The 14,530-nt window shown below is 37.7% G+C and overlaps 1 protein-coding gene across 8 annotated transcripts in view; it reads right to left on the bottom strand.

Annotated features, from left to right (window-relative positions):
* ALG13 (ALG13 UDP-N-acetylglucosaminyltransferase subunit) overlaps positions 1 to 14,530 on the bottom strand; it is a 79,552-nt gene that overhangs the window by 25,731 nt on the left and 39,291 nt on the right. For all 8 annotated transcript variants that reach the window (XM_054471082.2, XM_054471083.2, XM_063660467.1 and 5 more), the window contains 11 exons: positions 14,225 to 14,300; positions 13,133 to 13,241; positions 11,979 to 12,043; positions 10,953 to 11,053; positions 9,787 to 9,914; positions 7,819 to 8,065; positions 7,429 to 7,542; positions 7,108 to 7,264; positions 6,573 to 6,693; positions 4,462 to 4,494; positions 4,309 to 4,364 (listed from right to left, as the gene is read on the bottom strand). In XM_054471082.2, the coding sequence (XP_054327057.1) occupies positions 4,309 to 4,364; positions 4,462 to 4,494; positions 6,573 to 6,693; positions 7,108 to 7,264; positions 7,429 to 7,542; positions 7,819 to 8,065; positions 9,787 to 9,914; positions 10,953 to 11,053; positions 11,979 to 12,043; positions 13,133 to 13,241; positions 14,225 to 14,300 (1,207 nt within the window). The remainder of the gene's footprint in view (positions 1 to 4,308; positions 4,365 to 4,461; positions 4,495 to 6,572; positions 6,694 to 7,107; positions 7,265 to 7,428; positions 7,543 to 7,818; positions 8,066 to 9,786; positions 9,915 to 10,952; positions 11,054 to 11,978; positions 12,044 to 13,132; positions 13,242 to 14,224; positions 14,301 to 14,530) is intronic.

Raw genomic sequence — 14,530 nt, 5'->3', positions numbered from 1 at the left:
ATCTACAGAAATCCTCAACACATCTAACTCAAGTCCTGATGTAGATACTAAAATGTAACTGATAATTGAAATCTAAACACTCTTTCAGTGATCTTTGTCTTAAAAGCTTGAAGCACCATAGGACCAACAATAGTTTTGCTTAAAAAAAAAAAAAAAGGCATTCTATCTGAATATGTAGCTTGGTACAAGGGTAAACTGGTTATTCAGCTGCGTTTTATCTAAGCGGGATTTAATAGATATTGTAAGATTCAAATATCATTCTCCTCTGGCTTAAGACCCTGTCTTTCTAAAAGTAAAAATGATTTTGAATGGCTTGGACTCATGCATGACAGACTGTCATGGCAGCAAAAACTCTACCAGCAGAGATTGGTTACATTAGTAAGAGCACAGAGAGAACAGGGAAAGGTAATCACAGCAAACAACAAAAGGTACCTTACTGTGAAAAGGTGAGCCCCACTTAACATGGACAATTCCAAAGTCTGTGTTCAAGTATAGCCAAAGCCCCTGCCAAAAAGCAAACATTTGCCCTGGCTCAGAAGTTCCCAAGTGAATACCAAATGCTTCTAGAGAAACATTTATTTGAGTGTTAGACATGGAAATAAGAAGTAGAAATAAATGTTCATGATTTCTTAGAAGGCTTTGCCTGGAAATCTTTATTCAAAGAGTCCTGTGTTGGACAAAAACAAAGATAAATAGACGGGACTTAATTAAGCAAAAAAGCTTCTGCACAGCAAAAAGAAATAACCAGCAGAGTAAACAGATAGACAACGCACAGAGTGGGAGAAAATCTTCACAATCTAGCAATCTATACATTCGACAAAGGACTAATATCCAGAATCTACAAGAAACTCAAATCAGCAAGAAAAACACAATCCCATCAAAAAGTGAGCTAAGGACATGAATAGACAATTCTCAAAAGAAGATATACAAATGTTCAACAAACATAGGAAAAGATGCTCAACGTCAGTAATTACCAGGGAAATGCAAATAAGAACCATTATGTGATACCGCCTCGCTCCTGCAAGAATGGCCATAATCAAAAATATCAAAAACTAATGTTGGCATGGATGTGGTGAAAAGGGAACGGTTTTATACTGTTGGTGGCAGTGTAAACTAGTACAACTGTGTACACTGTTTTCCACTATGGAAAACAGTGTGGAGATTCCTTAAAGAACTAAAAGTAGAACTACCATCTGATCCAGCAATCCCACTCCTGGGTATGTACTCAGAGGAAAAGAAGTCATTACACAAAAAAGATACTAGCACATATATGTTTATAGCAGCACAATTTGCAATCGCAAGAATATGGAACCAGCCCAAATGCCCATCAATCAATCATCAAGTGGATAAAGAAAATGTGGTGCATATATACCATGGAATACTACTCAGCCATACAAAGAAACAAAATAATGGCATCTGAAGCAACTCAGATGGAATTAAAGACCGTTATTCTAAGTGAAGTAACTCAGGAATGTAAAACCAAACACTGTATGTTCTCACTCATAAGTGGAAGCTAAGCTAAGGAAGCAAAGGCATAAGAACGATACAATGGACTTTGAGGACTCAGGGGAAATGGTGGGAATGGGGTGAGGGATAAAAGACTATACACTGGGTACAGTGGTACACTGCTCAAGTGATGGGTGCACTGAAATCTCAGAAGTCACCACTAAAGAACTTATTCATTGTAACCAACTGCCACATGTTCTCCAAAAAACCTATTGAAATTAAAAATTAAAGACAAAGAGTTTTTTTTAATGTATGCTGATAATTCTGAAGACATTCATCCTTTATTTTAGCAACAATAGAAATTTGCTATGGATTTGGTGATGGGGGCAGGGGGCTTGGAACATATGAAGAGATTGAAAGCTATTGAGGTTGTTTGAATTCAGAACAACAAGGAACATGTGACAAGTGAAATTGAAGGAACAGAAAAAAAAAGTATTCTTGTCATCCCTTGTGGTAAGATTCTTACTTGGCTACTTCAAGAGGTGATATCAAAACTACATGATATGAGAATAGTAATGGTGGCAGGAAATGGGGGAAAAAACTTTCTCTGGAGGGAGCAAAGTAAGGGAAGGAGAAAGAACAGAAAGAGAATTACATATCAGAGTTTTCTTCTCCTTCCTAAGGTATATTGTCTAAACAGTAAAAACAAAAATTTAGTATATGAAGCTGCCACAGTTTAGTCATAATTAGAGAATATAAGGCAGTTATTCAAGTTCTTCATAAATATTCCAGATTTCCTGAATAGATGGTAGGATTGCCCTTCCCAGCTCCATCCAAAGTCAAGAATGACCATGTTACTTGGTCAATAAAATATGACCAGAAATGTCAGTGTTCAATTTCTGTATCTTTTGCCATGCTGTGATGATCATGATGGCATGTGTCCATCAGCCTGGGTCCCTGGGTGACTATGAAGAACAGTCATAGTCTGGCAGCCTGCTGCCAACTCGCATTGAACTACATAACATTAGCAAGAACAACTTTTCCTGAGTTAAGCCACTGAGATTTTGGGGGGTTGTTAACTGCAGCATAACCTAGCTTGACTAAAACAGAAATTGGTAACTAGAAGTAGGGTACGGCTATAACAAAATCCTAATTGAGAAGGAGATTATGAACATATAGCTCCTAGGATAAGCAATTTAGAAGACATGATGTTAGTATTGTACTTTGATAACTGTTGGCATTGTTTAAAGCAAGTTATTTTAAGACAGGTGTGTGTAGGAGAAAATGAGTAGTTTGCAGGCAGGAATGAAAGGGAATAGACTCCTTGCATACAGGGACTCACAGGGTTGAAGGAACAACTGTTTCAACCCTAAACTATAAAAGGTAATATTGATGAATGGTTTGAACGACGACAAACAGTGAAAACTCGACCTCACAGCAAGAATCAACTCTTTGGTTAAAACCCGAGTGCATTAAGATGTCTCAAAGCTGGAGTTCAACTAAGGATGTAACACCTAGTAAATCCTTGCACTTCAACAAAATGGCTTGTAGAAAAATGTCCAAAATGCATGGCTCTTCCATCAATGCCTGATAAACTCAAGCCACTTGCAATCAAATAGACAGAAATATAAGGATAAAACCACAAAGAATTATAGCAAATCTTAGTAGTATATCTATAGAAAAGAATTGTAGTATGGCTATTGGTACATGATACCAAAAGAAATCAAACAGAAGCAGAATAAATTAATCTTACAGCCAAAGAAATCACGAGCCAGAACTAAAACCATTCAACTGAGATAAAACCACCCTTGGGCCTCCAATCTTCTGTAAGTAGCAAGCTTAGAAAGCTGCTCGGTTGCCAAGGAAGGATTATTCTCCAATGCCTACTCCAAACACTGCCAAGGAAGGATGGGCCTTGGGAGTAACCAAGAGCCCCAGAAAATGAACGAGAGTTCCTCCAGCGAAGAGTCCCATGAGTATGTTGGGGGCCCTTACAATGTCTGCTCATGAAGGTCTCAGAATTGCTACAGGCCAATAACTGTTTTTTTATCCCCCATTTTCTCCCTTTCTGAATAGAAATTTCAGTCCCTGCTTCAGCATTGTAAACTGGGGAGGGAGGGGGGAAAAAAAAAAAAACCCTCTGTATTTTTGGTTTTAGGTCTCAAGATCACAAGAAGCTACATCTGGACCCAATATAACAAGTACTACACATAGCCCAGAAATCCTAGGCTTTGAGTTTGATTACACTGAATGGGACATTTTAGGATGCCTCCTTTGAGACAGAAACAAGTATTCTGCCTATGAGAGGGAGGGCAAGTTGAATGATATAGTTCTTAGTGCTGTTAACATGTTTCTTTTTGCCTTCCAGCACAGAGAAGTTAGACTCTTCAGTGGGACCTGCTCTGGCCAGTGAAATGGAAAAGAAAGTGACATGTATCACCTCTAGCGGAAGCTGTCCAAGAGCCAGTGCACCATTTACCGAATTTTATTTCCTGCCTTGGCAATTGTGGATGAATTTCCATCAGCCTGAGTACCTGAGCAAGCCCTTCTATAGACGTCTACTAGACATGCAGCATAAAGGAGAAGCAAATTTTTGTTATATTGAGTGAGATGTATCATCCATTCTAATAAAAAAATCATAATAAAACCTTCTAAAAGATCATTACTGCCTATGTTAGAATATCTCTAAATATATTAGTTCCAGAACACGAGTTAATTTCTGTCTCAATTTCATCTTCAAAACGAGAATGATACTAAGCCTCACAGGGTTGTTCTGATTTAAATACATTTATATGTATAGCTCTTAACAGTGCTCTAGTACATAGTAGGAGCTATAACTCTTTGCTATTATTAAATACCTACCAAGTTTGCTGTAGATGCAGTTGTGCTATAAACACCTGAAGTTTCATAGTCTGGCTCTAGAGAATATAGCCAAAGTAAAAAATGAGCATTATTTTATAGCTTGAAATTCTATAAACAATGATGAATGCCAGATCACTTCTAGATCTTACTGACCTGCACGATAAAGATATTCTTCATGATATCCCCCTGGGGAAAAAAGACAAGACAGAAGAAATGTGTTTATATAGGTCTTTTTAGCTCAGCAGAGCCAAATGGCCAGCACTTGCTTTTTCCACCAGTTTTATGGTTATATGTTCAAAACTAAAATGCATACATCCTGGAAAGTGATATGAGCTTTCACACTTGTCAAGAGATACTGAAGCCGGAGACTAGCTGTAAGCTGTATAAATTTCTCCTCTGAAAATCCACTTAGCTCTTAGAGGTCAGGCAGAAGTGAAAACTCAGTTGTGTCCAATTTTTCCAGTGAGGCTACGGTATGGTGATTACGCACATAGGCTCTGGAGTGAGGACTGCCTAGATTTGAATTCTGATTAACTACATGACTTTAGGCAAGTTATTTAATCTTTGTGCCTCAATTCTTCACTGTAAAATGGAATAACAGTACCTAGCTCACAGGCCTTTTGAGGATGGTTAATGGAAGTGCAAGTAACTTAGCATAGTGTTTTACACATACTAAATACTCAATGGTGATTATAAAGTATGAGTATAATCCACTGTTTCCTTAGGTGGACATTAAGGGAATATGTATGCCTCATCTGTTTTTCAATCTGTTTCATGTAAGTAATACATGTAAAATGAGTGTGTCCTCAAAGGGTGGCTCAGTAGACTGAAGTACTTTTAAGATTTCTGTACCACTGAAATGCAGAGAAAGTCAATACTCAATCGGACAGTTTTCCACCAAATATAACCCCGCAGTTCTAAAGTAAATTTGATTCTTAAACATACCACTTATCAAACACACATGCATGAAACTCCTCCAGATTTAAGGTGGGAGCAAAGATTTGGTTATTTCAAATATGCCACACTACCCATAGAGCTAAAAGACAAAAGCGTCATCTAAATAAGAGAGCAGACAGTAAATGTCCTTAAGCACACGCATGCACACACGTACAAAGTTTTCACAGATCATTCTTGCACTAGATTTTTTTACTCATTAAATTCCTAAAAATATCTATTTTTTCTACACTAGTAGAAAAAAAGAGTACAAGAAAATAAGGAACTTATTCATAAGTCAAGTCATTAGGAATGCCTGACACCTCCTCAAGCCACTCAATGCTCCACAATTGTTTCAAGAGGGATATGCAGTATCTTTTAAAAGTAACAAGGTAAAAATAAACACGTTCCATGGTAGAAGTCAACATAAAAACTGTTAAGGCTATGTGTGTGTATGTGATTCCAATTATAAAAAATGTCCAGCAGAGGCAAATCCATAGAGACAGAAAACAGACTGATGGTTGCCAAGGGCTGGGGGTTGGGGCAAATGGGGAATGGCTCCTAATGGGCACAGTATTTCTCTACTGTGGTGATAAAAATGTCCTAGTATTAACTGTGTTGATGGTATGCAACTCTGAATAAAAAACCATTGAATTGTATTCTTTAAATAGCTGAATTGTATGATATGTAAATTATATCTCAATAAAACAGTTACAAAAAATTATATCTCTGCCATTTACCAAGGATATGACCTTGGCCACGTCATTTACCCTCTGAATCTCAATTTCCTCATATGTAAAATAGGGACAGCACATTCCTCAGAAGAACGCACGAAGGACTATATTATGAATATAATGACTTAGTAGAGTGGGTATCACATAGGGTTCAATAAAGAGTAATGTTTATAGATCAAATAGACTTATTTGGGCAAATAAGTTACTTCATAGTAGTCTTAAAAAATAATAGCCAGTCACACGAAAAGCCTAACATATACAAATGGTGAGGACAACTATCAATAGTGCCTTACTAATAACAAATAGATGTTTTCCATACTGATATCTGACACCAAGTCAAAACTCACTAAAGACCTATGCAGAGAGCTGAAAACAAGTTATAACAATGTAGCAGCCTACTGAAATAGAAGTCTACACTTCTGAGAAATACCAGGACATATTAAAAAACCCAGCAAGCATTAAGAACTTATATAAATCTTTCAAAACTAAGCTACTGGAACAGACAGAGACCCCAAAACCAAATTGGTCTACTTCACCGGGCTGATGTGCTAATGCCACAAGAATCTTTTAAAAAATATTTAACTGTAATTGACTCACCATTTTCACTCTGGCCATTGCCCTCCTCTAAATTCAAAGTCTGTTTGCCTGAGCTATGTCCCCGCCTTCCAACACAGTATGCTGAAGTAGCAGGAACCATTGTAGAGGGACCTCCATGATTCTGTATTAGAGAGACACACATACACTGCAGTTCTCACTATACAGTCAGAAAAAAAAGCTAGAGGGATGTTTTAAAAGGCAGTTTAAAAACTAGCCTAACAATGTGAACTGCTATTGTAAGAGAACTCTGTAATTAAATGTTTTCCATGCAGTTTAGAATACAAAAAATATGAAGTAACAATCAAGAAAACAGAAAATATTAACCCATACTCTATAGGCAAGATTATTAAGTCTACCTCTATTCCCTTCTCTAGGAACAGCTGGGAGAAAATGTCTCTTTTCTCATTTTCATTTTCCAGAAAAGGCTTTGTGTGGTTATTTGTACAAAATCTAAAATTTGCCCACATTGCCTTTACTTCAAAAAAATAAATGAAAAAAGTAAACAGCTTTTTGAGTAAAGCATTGATCCACTCACAGGTAAAGTTGGATAAGCAGTCTCATCCCCTTCTTCAACTTCATAAAAAGTAATAGTTTCTTCCAAGCCCCTGGGCATCTGTCCATTCCCTGGGGTAAATCCATACTGGGACTCCTTATTCATACAACTCATCTGGCGGTGACTACGTCTAAATGAACTTAAGTGGTTCCAATAATAAAAAAGTAAAAATGATGAAATATAGTAACTTGTTCCTAATTTCTAAATAACAGTTCAAATATCTCAAAGTTGACACTTTTTAAAGCATTAATGTTCAGCAATGAAATCAGACTTACCCATTTTCTCTTTCAACACAATACTTACCGAGATCTATAAGAGAAGTTATCATAGCTCTGGCAGCACCTTTTACCTGGGCCTGGGTAAAAATCAACTTTAGGGCCCGGCACGTTGTGCCTGTTTATAAACCGAGATGAATTCCTAAAAATAAAGAGAAAGGAAACTAGAACTCTCTACTCACTAATACCTAAGTAGTCAGTCTCTGTAGTTAAATAGAACTAATCTGTCTTTCTAAAAACATTCAATTAGAAAGAGCTCTGCTCTCTGCAATACTGGCATTAGGCCTAACTATTATTAATGAAATACAGTCTGTATGTCACCGAGACCCTCATCTTGATGGCATTCTATCTTCTTGGATCTCTTCAATTGCTTCATATTTCCCTAGACCATGAAAATACAAATCTGTCAGTGTCTTACCTGGGCATCCCATATCCCCGACCTTGTCTCGGAGATGGATGCTGAGGATGAAAATGTTCATCAGACATAACATTGCCAGCTGTCTGTGAGTAGTGAATTGGAGGATCGTGCCCATAATGCATACTGTGCTGTAGCCTGGGTGGGAGGAGGGGGTCTCCCTTGCCGTAAGCCATAGTCATGTAAACCTCTTTCCCTCGAATTTTCTTGAACATCTTCTTCTGTTGCTTTATGTCCATCTCTGATATAACTTTCAGGCAAACAAAGAAGTAGCAAATAAGCTTCATAATCAAAGCAAAAGGCCCAGTGTACTGTCACCACCACACTGCCTTAAACTTTCCAATGCTTCCCCTGGGAACAAACCAAATAAACATACGGAGGGAATTTTTGTATTTTGGAAGGATATACTAGATTTTTTATTTGGAAGGACAAAACCAGCAGGTAATTTCTGTATCAATGGGTATATCTCGGCACTATCCCCAGTATGGGCAGGTTAGTATAGGTCATCAAAACACTGAGTCATCCATAGCCAGGCAAGGTGGCTCACGCCTGTAATCCCAGCACTTTGGAAGGCCGAGGTGGGTGGATCACTTGAGGTCAGGAGTTCAAGGACAGCCTAGTCAACATGGTGAAACCCCGTCTCTACTGAAAATGCAAGAATTAGCCAGGCGTGATAACGTGCACCTGTAATCCCAGCTACTCAGAAGGCTGAGGCAGGAGAATTGCTTGAGCCCGGAAGGTGGAGGTTGCAGTGAGCCAAGATCGCGTAACTGCACTCCAGCCTGGGCGACAGAGTGAGACTGTCTCAAAAAAAAAAAAAAACAAAACAAAACACGCCTGTAATCCCAGCACTTTGGGAGGCCGAGGTGGGCAGATCACGAGGTCAGGAGATCGAGACCATCTTGGCTAACACGGTGAAACCCCATCTCTACTAAAAATACAAAAAATTAGCTGGGTGCGGTGGCGGGAGCCTGTAGTCCCAGCTACTCGGGAGGCTGAGGCAGGAGAATGGCATGAACCCGGGAGGCGGAGCTTGCAGTGAGCCGAGATAGCGCCACTGCAGTCCGGCCTGGGCCAAAGAGGGAGACTCTGTCTCAAACAAACAAACAAACAAAAACCCCAAAAACACTGAGTCATCCAATCACATACATTACTATTCTCTAATAAATTATGCCTGTTAATATCCCTGGCTGCTTCCATGAGGTATTTTCCTAGTTCTCTAAGAAATATTTTTCCCCCTCAGGTTAAGATCCATGTCGGCTTAAGTTTTTAAAATTAATTTTTATAGGTGTAGAACAGTACGTATTTATGGGGTACATGCACTATTTTGATACAAGCATACAATGTATAATGATCAAATCAAGGTAACTGGGATATCTATCACCTCAAACATTTACCAATTCTTTATGTTGGGAACATTCCAAATCCAGTCCTCTAGTTTTTTTGAAATATGCAATTGTTAACTACGGTCACCCTATTATGCTACCAAATACTAGATCTTAATCCTACTACCTATTTTTGTACCCATTAACTAATCCCTCTTTATCCCCCACCCCCAATACCCTTCTGAGCCTCTGGTAACCATCATTCTACTCCTCATCTCCACAAGATCATTTTTTTCTTTTTAGCTCTCAAATATGAGTGCTTAAGTTTATACAAAGTCCCTTAAGAACCATGGTTCTCAACCAGGGACAATTGTGCCTCTCCCTCCTCTAGGGAATATTTGGCAATGTCTGGAAACATTTTTGTTTCTAGTGGACAGAAGCCAGGGATGCTATGAAGCACCCTACAATGCACAGGACAGCCCCCCGACAAGGAAGTAGTATCCATTCCATTATCAGCAGTGCTAAAGTTGAGAAACCCTACCCTACAACAAAACATATGACATACCTTTAAAAAATAGTGCAATGTAGGTAAGTAAAAGCAGGTACATGAAGGGAAAAATAAAATAACAACCTTTAGCATACAAACCTATTTCCGGGACATATCCCCCAGGCATTTTCTGGTAACCTCTTCCTTTCCGACTGGGCATAGCATTCCAGGCAGTAACAGGCATCACTTGGGTAACTGGTTTTAAGTTAGCCAGTGGAACAACATGCCTTAAAAGTTAAAGGTATCACCATGAAGATACTGCAACACAGACTTAAATTTCATTCAATACACGTATCCCACCCCTTATACTTCAAGTGTATTCTATTAAAACCTGGTTGACACCAGTTTCCTTGTTTAATTTTTTCTTAGTTTAGAAAACCTAAGAGTAGTTTGTACAATTTCACTGCTGTTTCTAGTACCGATGACATTTCAGAAGAAAGACTGTGGTAGACTGTATTAGTTCACAAATATTTGCTGCACCTCCTGGGAGGATTAAATTTCCCCATCCCATTGACATGAGGCTTGGGAATGTAAACCACTCTGGTTAATAAAGTATGAGACATTTTAAGATTCAGCAAGTGGTTTGTTCTCATTTTATTCCCTATGATCATGGATGCACGTGTTAAAATAGAATCTCTGTTGAACCGGATCCCATTTGCTGACCCACTATGGACATGCTAAATGAAGGAGGAAGGACCTTACTGTTTTAAGCTGCTGAAATGTTTTGGTTGTTAGAGCAGCACAGCCTCATTTAATGGTTCTCAAAGTGGACCAGCAGCATTATCATCACCTGGAAACTTGTCCAAAATTAAAATTCATGGGCCCCACCTCAGACTTACTGAATCAGAAACTTTAGAGACTGGGCTCACTAATCTTGTGTTTTCACAAGCCCTCCAGGTAATTCCAGTGCATGGTAAAGTTTGAGAAAGACTAGATTAGCTTATCTTCATACTGGCAGAGGCTCAGTTATTAATCCAACTTTGCAATTACTATGAGCAGTTTTGTATCAGAATTCTGTTGTACTTAATATTTCTAATAAGTAGGCTAGTGTCTTAAGATTTGAAAACTTTTATACATATCTAATATCTATATTGATATTTCATACTTCAGCACATGCTTTTATAATTCAAGATAAGTCATCCTAGGCCAACAGTAGATACAATTCTGGTTCTCTTACTAGCATCCTGGTAATTCTCAATTTAATATTACAAAATGGAACCAGGAACCAAAGATTTCAGTAATTCAACAAATTATCATATTCCTACTTTTCTGCCAATTCTTCAATGAAGACTGTTACTGAATTGTTCTCATTTCCAACTTCCTGGATATGAGCATTATAATATCTTCCATCTGATTCCAAGCAAACCTGAAAAGAGAATACATCTAGTCTCAAGACTAGTGACAGATATGGCTAATGCCAAACAAAATACCACATTTCCCCAAATGGAGTTCAGTGTCTACTTTTTAAAGTAATTCATATCAACACTGCCAGTCTGGATCAACGGAGGCAGCACATACTGAAAGAACCTTACATCTAATCACTAAATTTGTAATTAAAATTTAACACAGACATTAAAGAAACATTTTTTTTTCGGCTGGGTGTGGTGTCTCATGCCTGTAATCCCAACATTGGGAGGCCAAGGTGGGAAGATCACTTGAGGCCAGGAATGAGACCAGCCTGGGCAACATAGTAAGACCCTGTTTCTATAAAAGAAAATAAAAATAGGCCAGGTGCACTGGCTCACGCCTGTAATCCCAGCACTTTGGGAGGCTGAGATGGGTGGATCACGAGGTCAGGAGATCAAGACCATCCTGGCTAACATGGTGGAACCACGTCTCTACTAAAAATACAAAAAATTAGGCGTGGTGGCAGGCGCCTGTAGTCCCAGCTACTTGTAAAGCTGAGGCATGAAGCCGGGAGGCAGAGCTTGCAGTGAGCTGAGATCGTGCCACTGCACTCCAGAGCCTGGGAGACAGAGCAAGACTCTGTCTCAAAAAAAAAAAAATTAAAAAAAATTAAAAAAAATTAGCCAGGCATGGTAGTATGTGCCTGTAGTCCCAGCCACTAGAGAGGCTGAGGAAAGGAGGATCACTTGAGCTCAGGAGTTCGAGGCTGCAGTGAGCCATGATCATGCTACTACACTCCAGCCTAGGCAACAGAGCTAGACCCTATCTCTTTAAAAATAAAAATAAAAAGTTTCTAGTACTTTGTAAATAAGTCTTGCTCAACTCATATTATGACAAAAAGCACATTCTTAAGCAAATTACTGATTCTTGAAGAAGGAACTAACCTGACACTTGTCTCCCAAATAGTAGTGTCTCCCAGCATACTCCATGTAATCAGATTTTTGAAGTTCTATTAAAAGAAAATGAAGATTCAAGCTCAACTAAACTGGTTCCTTTCCTGTATCATTTAATTTCCTCATTTACTTTTACCGTAGTGCCTTTGACAACGCTACCACTATAAGTGAAAATAGGGGTAAAGTCCCGAAGGGCCATTCTATCATTCTGGATGAGTTATTTCTGCAGTCAATTTAAAAAGACGTGCCAGAATAATTTTGTGCTTTAAAAAACAAATAGGTGGAAATTGGGAGTTTGTAATCAGAGATAGTCAAACACCAACGAGGTACAATTTGAAAGTAACATTATTCAGCTTCTCAAATCAACCTATTTTTTTTTTTTTGACAACTTACTGTGTTTCCCAAGGTCTTGACCTCATTCTAGATTGTTAACTACAACTAGGTTTACCAGGGTTCAAGGAGTTGAATGTGAAATACTAAAGGCTTATCTTGAAGGCAAAACTTTAAGGCCTAGGTTGATCACTTTAGTTATCTTATAAGGAGAGAAACAATGACCTATTTTCAAGGGTTGGTAAACTTTTTCTGTAAAGAGCCAGATAGTAAGTATTTTCAGTTTCTTGGGCCATAAGACGCTCAGAACTACTCAAACTCTGCTGTAAAATGTTATGAACACTGAAATTTGAATTATATAATTTTTCATGTGTCACAATATATTATTCTTTTAATTTTTTCCTGCCATTTAAGAATTAAAGACCATTCTTAGCTCATAGACCACATAAAAACAGTTGGTGTGTCAGATTTGACCCACAGGCCTAACCTACTCATTTATCAAGGAAGGTGGTCTTAACACCTGGAATTTAAGATGAGCTTGTTTTCAGTCACTAAGTTTCTTGAAGCTATCTAAAAATTATCTCCACACAGTTTTTGCAAAGTTGAAGTCCCAGGCAAACATCAGACTTTAAAAGATCCCTCCCACTTCTAAAGCTATGTTCCCTCCTTTGAATTTAAATCATATATAAAGTAAGATAAAAAGCATCAGGCTGTTTTTTATAACAGTATTTCTTATAAGAGATGTTCACCAAAATTTGCAAAATTATACTCCTGATTTGTCAGGATTCAAAAGTATCCTGTTGATATTTCATTACCTTTTCTGCTGTCCAACCAAACATCAAATTCTACATTACGATAGATTTCTGGATCCAGGGCTTTGAGCACCTTATAGGGGAAGGGCATCTTTGATGGATTTTCTGGAGACTAAAACAAAAATAATCATGCTACAAACTCACAATCCTTAGTCTTCCTTCTACGAAGAAGGAAGAATTAAGTTTCTCTCTTCTTAAAAAAAAAACCTACATGTCGTTCTTTATTAAAACAAGAAATAAATCGCACAATAAATTTTGCCATATATTTTAAAAATCAGGAGACTGAAGTCGCAAAATGCAAGTAATCTAAAAGGTTTTAGATGGCAGAAGGGAAATAATGTCTAAACCAGGCAATGACTCAGGACACATCCCATATAAACCAATGCAACACAAACCAGGATTAAAAATTCAGAGCTATTCAGGAAGTGTTATCATGATATACACATGGAGGTGCAAGTATTTCTGTATTCTACAATCACCTGGAAATATCTGAAGGTTACTTCATTATGGTCAAATCCTGTTAAAATTTCCAAAGGAACTACCATTTTTCTTCTGCTTTCCTAGAATTTCACCATATTCAATACTATTCCAAAATTACAAGCACCTCAGGTATACACAGAGATTGCTATAATGGTATTTGACTTATTTAGCTAGCCTCAAACTGAAGGCCTATTTGATTTTAGTCCTATATGGATGGTGAAATTTCTGTTTCTCTAACTTTAAACCATGATTATCACCTAGTTTGAATAAAATAAAGATAGGCATTGTATTCCTTAATGAAAAAAACCTTAGCATCAGAAGACTGATTACAAACTAAATATTGAGTTTGTAATATTTAACTTAAAAACATATTGCTCCTGAAATTTCTGAAGTGTTCAGTTTGTTCTGAAAAATCTAAAATTCTGTAAAAATAAGAATTCAAAGAACATTAAGCATGCATTTGAAGTTTAAAGATAGGTAGACTTTCACAAAGGAAAATGACCAACTCCTCCCTCAACCCATATAACTAGAATATAATATCTGACTTTAACTAGTTTAAGTCATGATGCTGCAAGCCAAGAGTATGAAAATTCTTTGCCTTAGAAAATATCAAACCTTTGTTTCTTCTGTTCCTTTACTGTAGCCCTCTGGTATATTTTCAGCATTGTAGCAGGCACCCCACTCTTCCATCCTAATTCAAAAGATTTAGAGCAAAGAGCTTTTTATAAATGAAGAATTTACTTATGTTAAGCCTAACAACTACACCACCACCTAGTGGTAAATTAGCTCAGCTCTAAAAATAAGGCAAACGCTTTTTCATTCCAACATTTGCATTTATGCTTCCTTTTTATAAGTATGTGCTACAATATACTTAGCAGATTACCTCCTATATTTTACAACTCCTGTGAGAACACACTCTTA

Source organism: Pongo pygmaeus, chromosome X, assembly GCF_028885625.2.
Source record: "Pongo pygmaeus isolate AG05252 chromosome X, NHGRI_mPonPyg2-v2.0_pri, whole genome shotgun sequence".
Classification (NCBI taxonomy): Eukaryota; Metazoa; Chordata; class Mammalia; order Primates; family Hominidae; genus Pongo; species Pongo pygmaeus.
The sequence above is the reverse complement of the archived record's forward strand: the minus strand, read 5'-3'. Positions and strand labels throughout refer to the sequence as shown.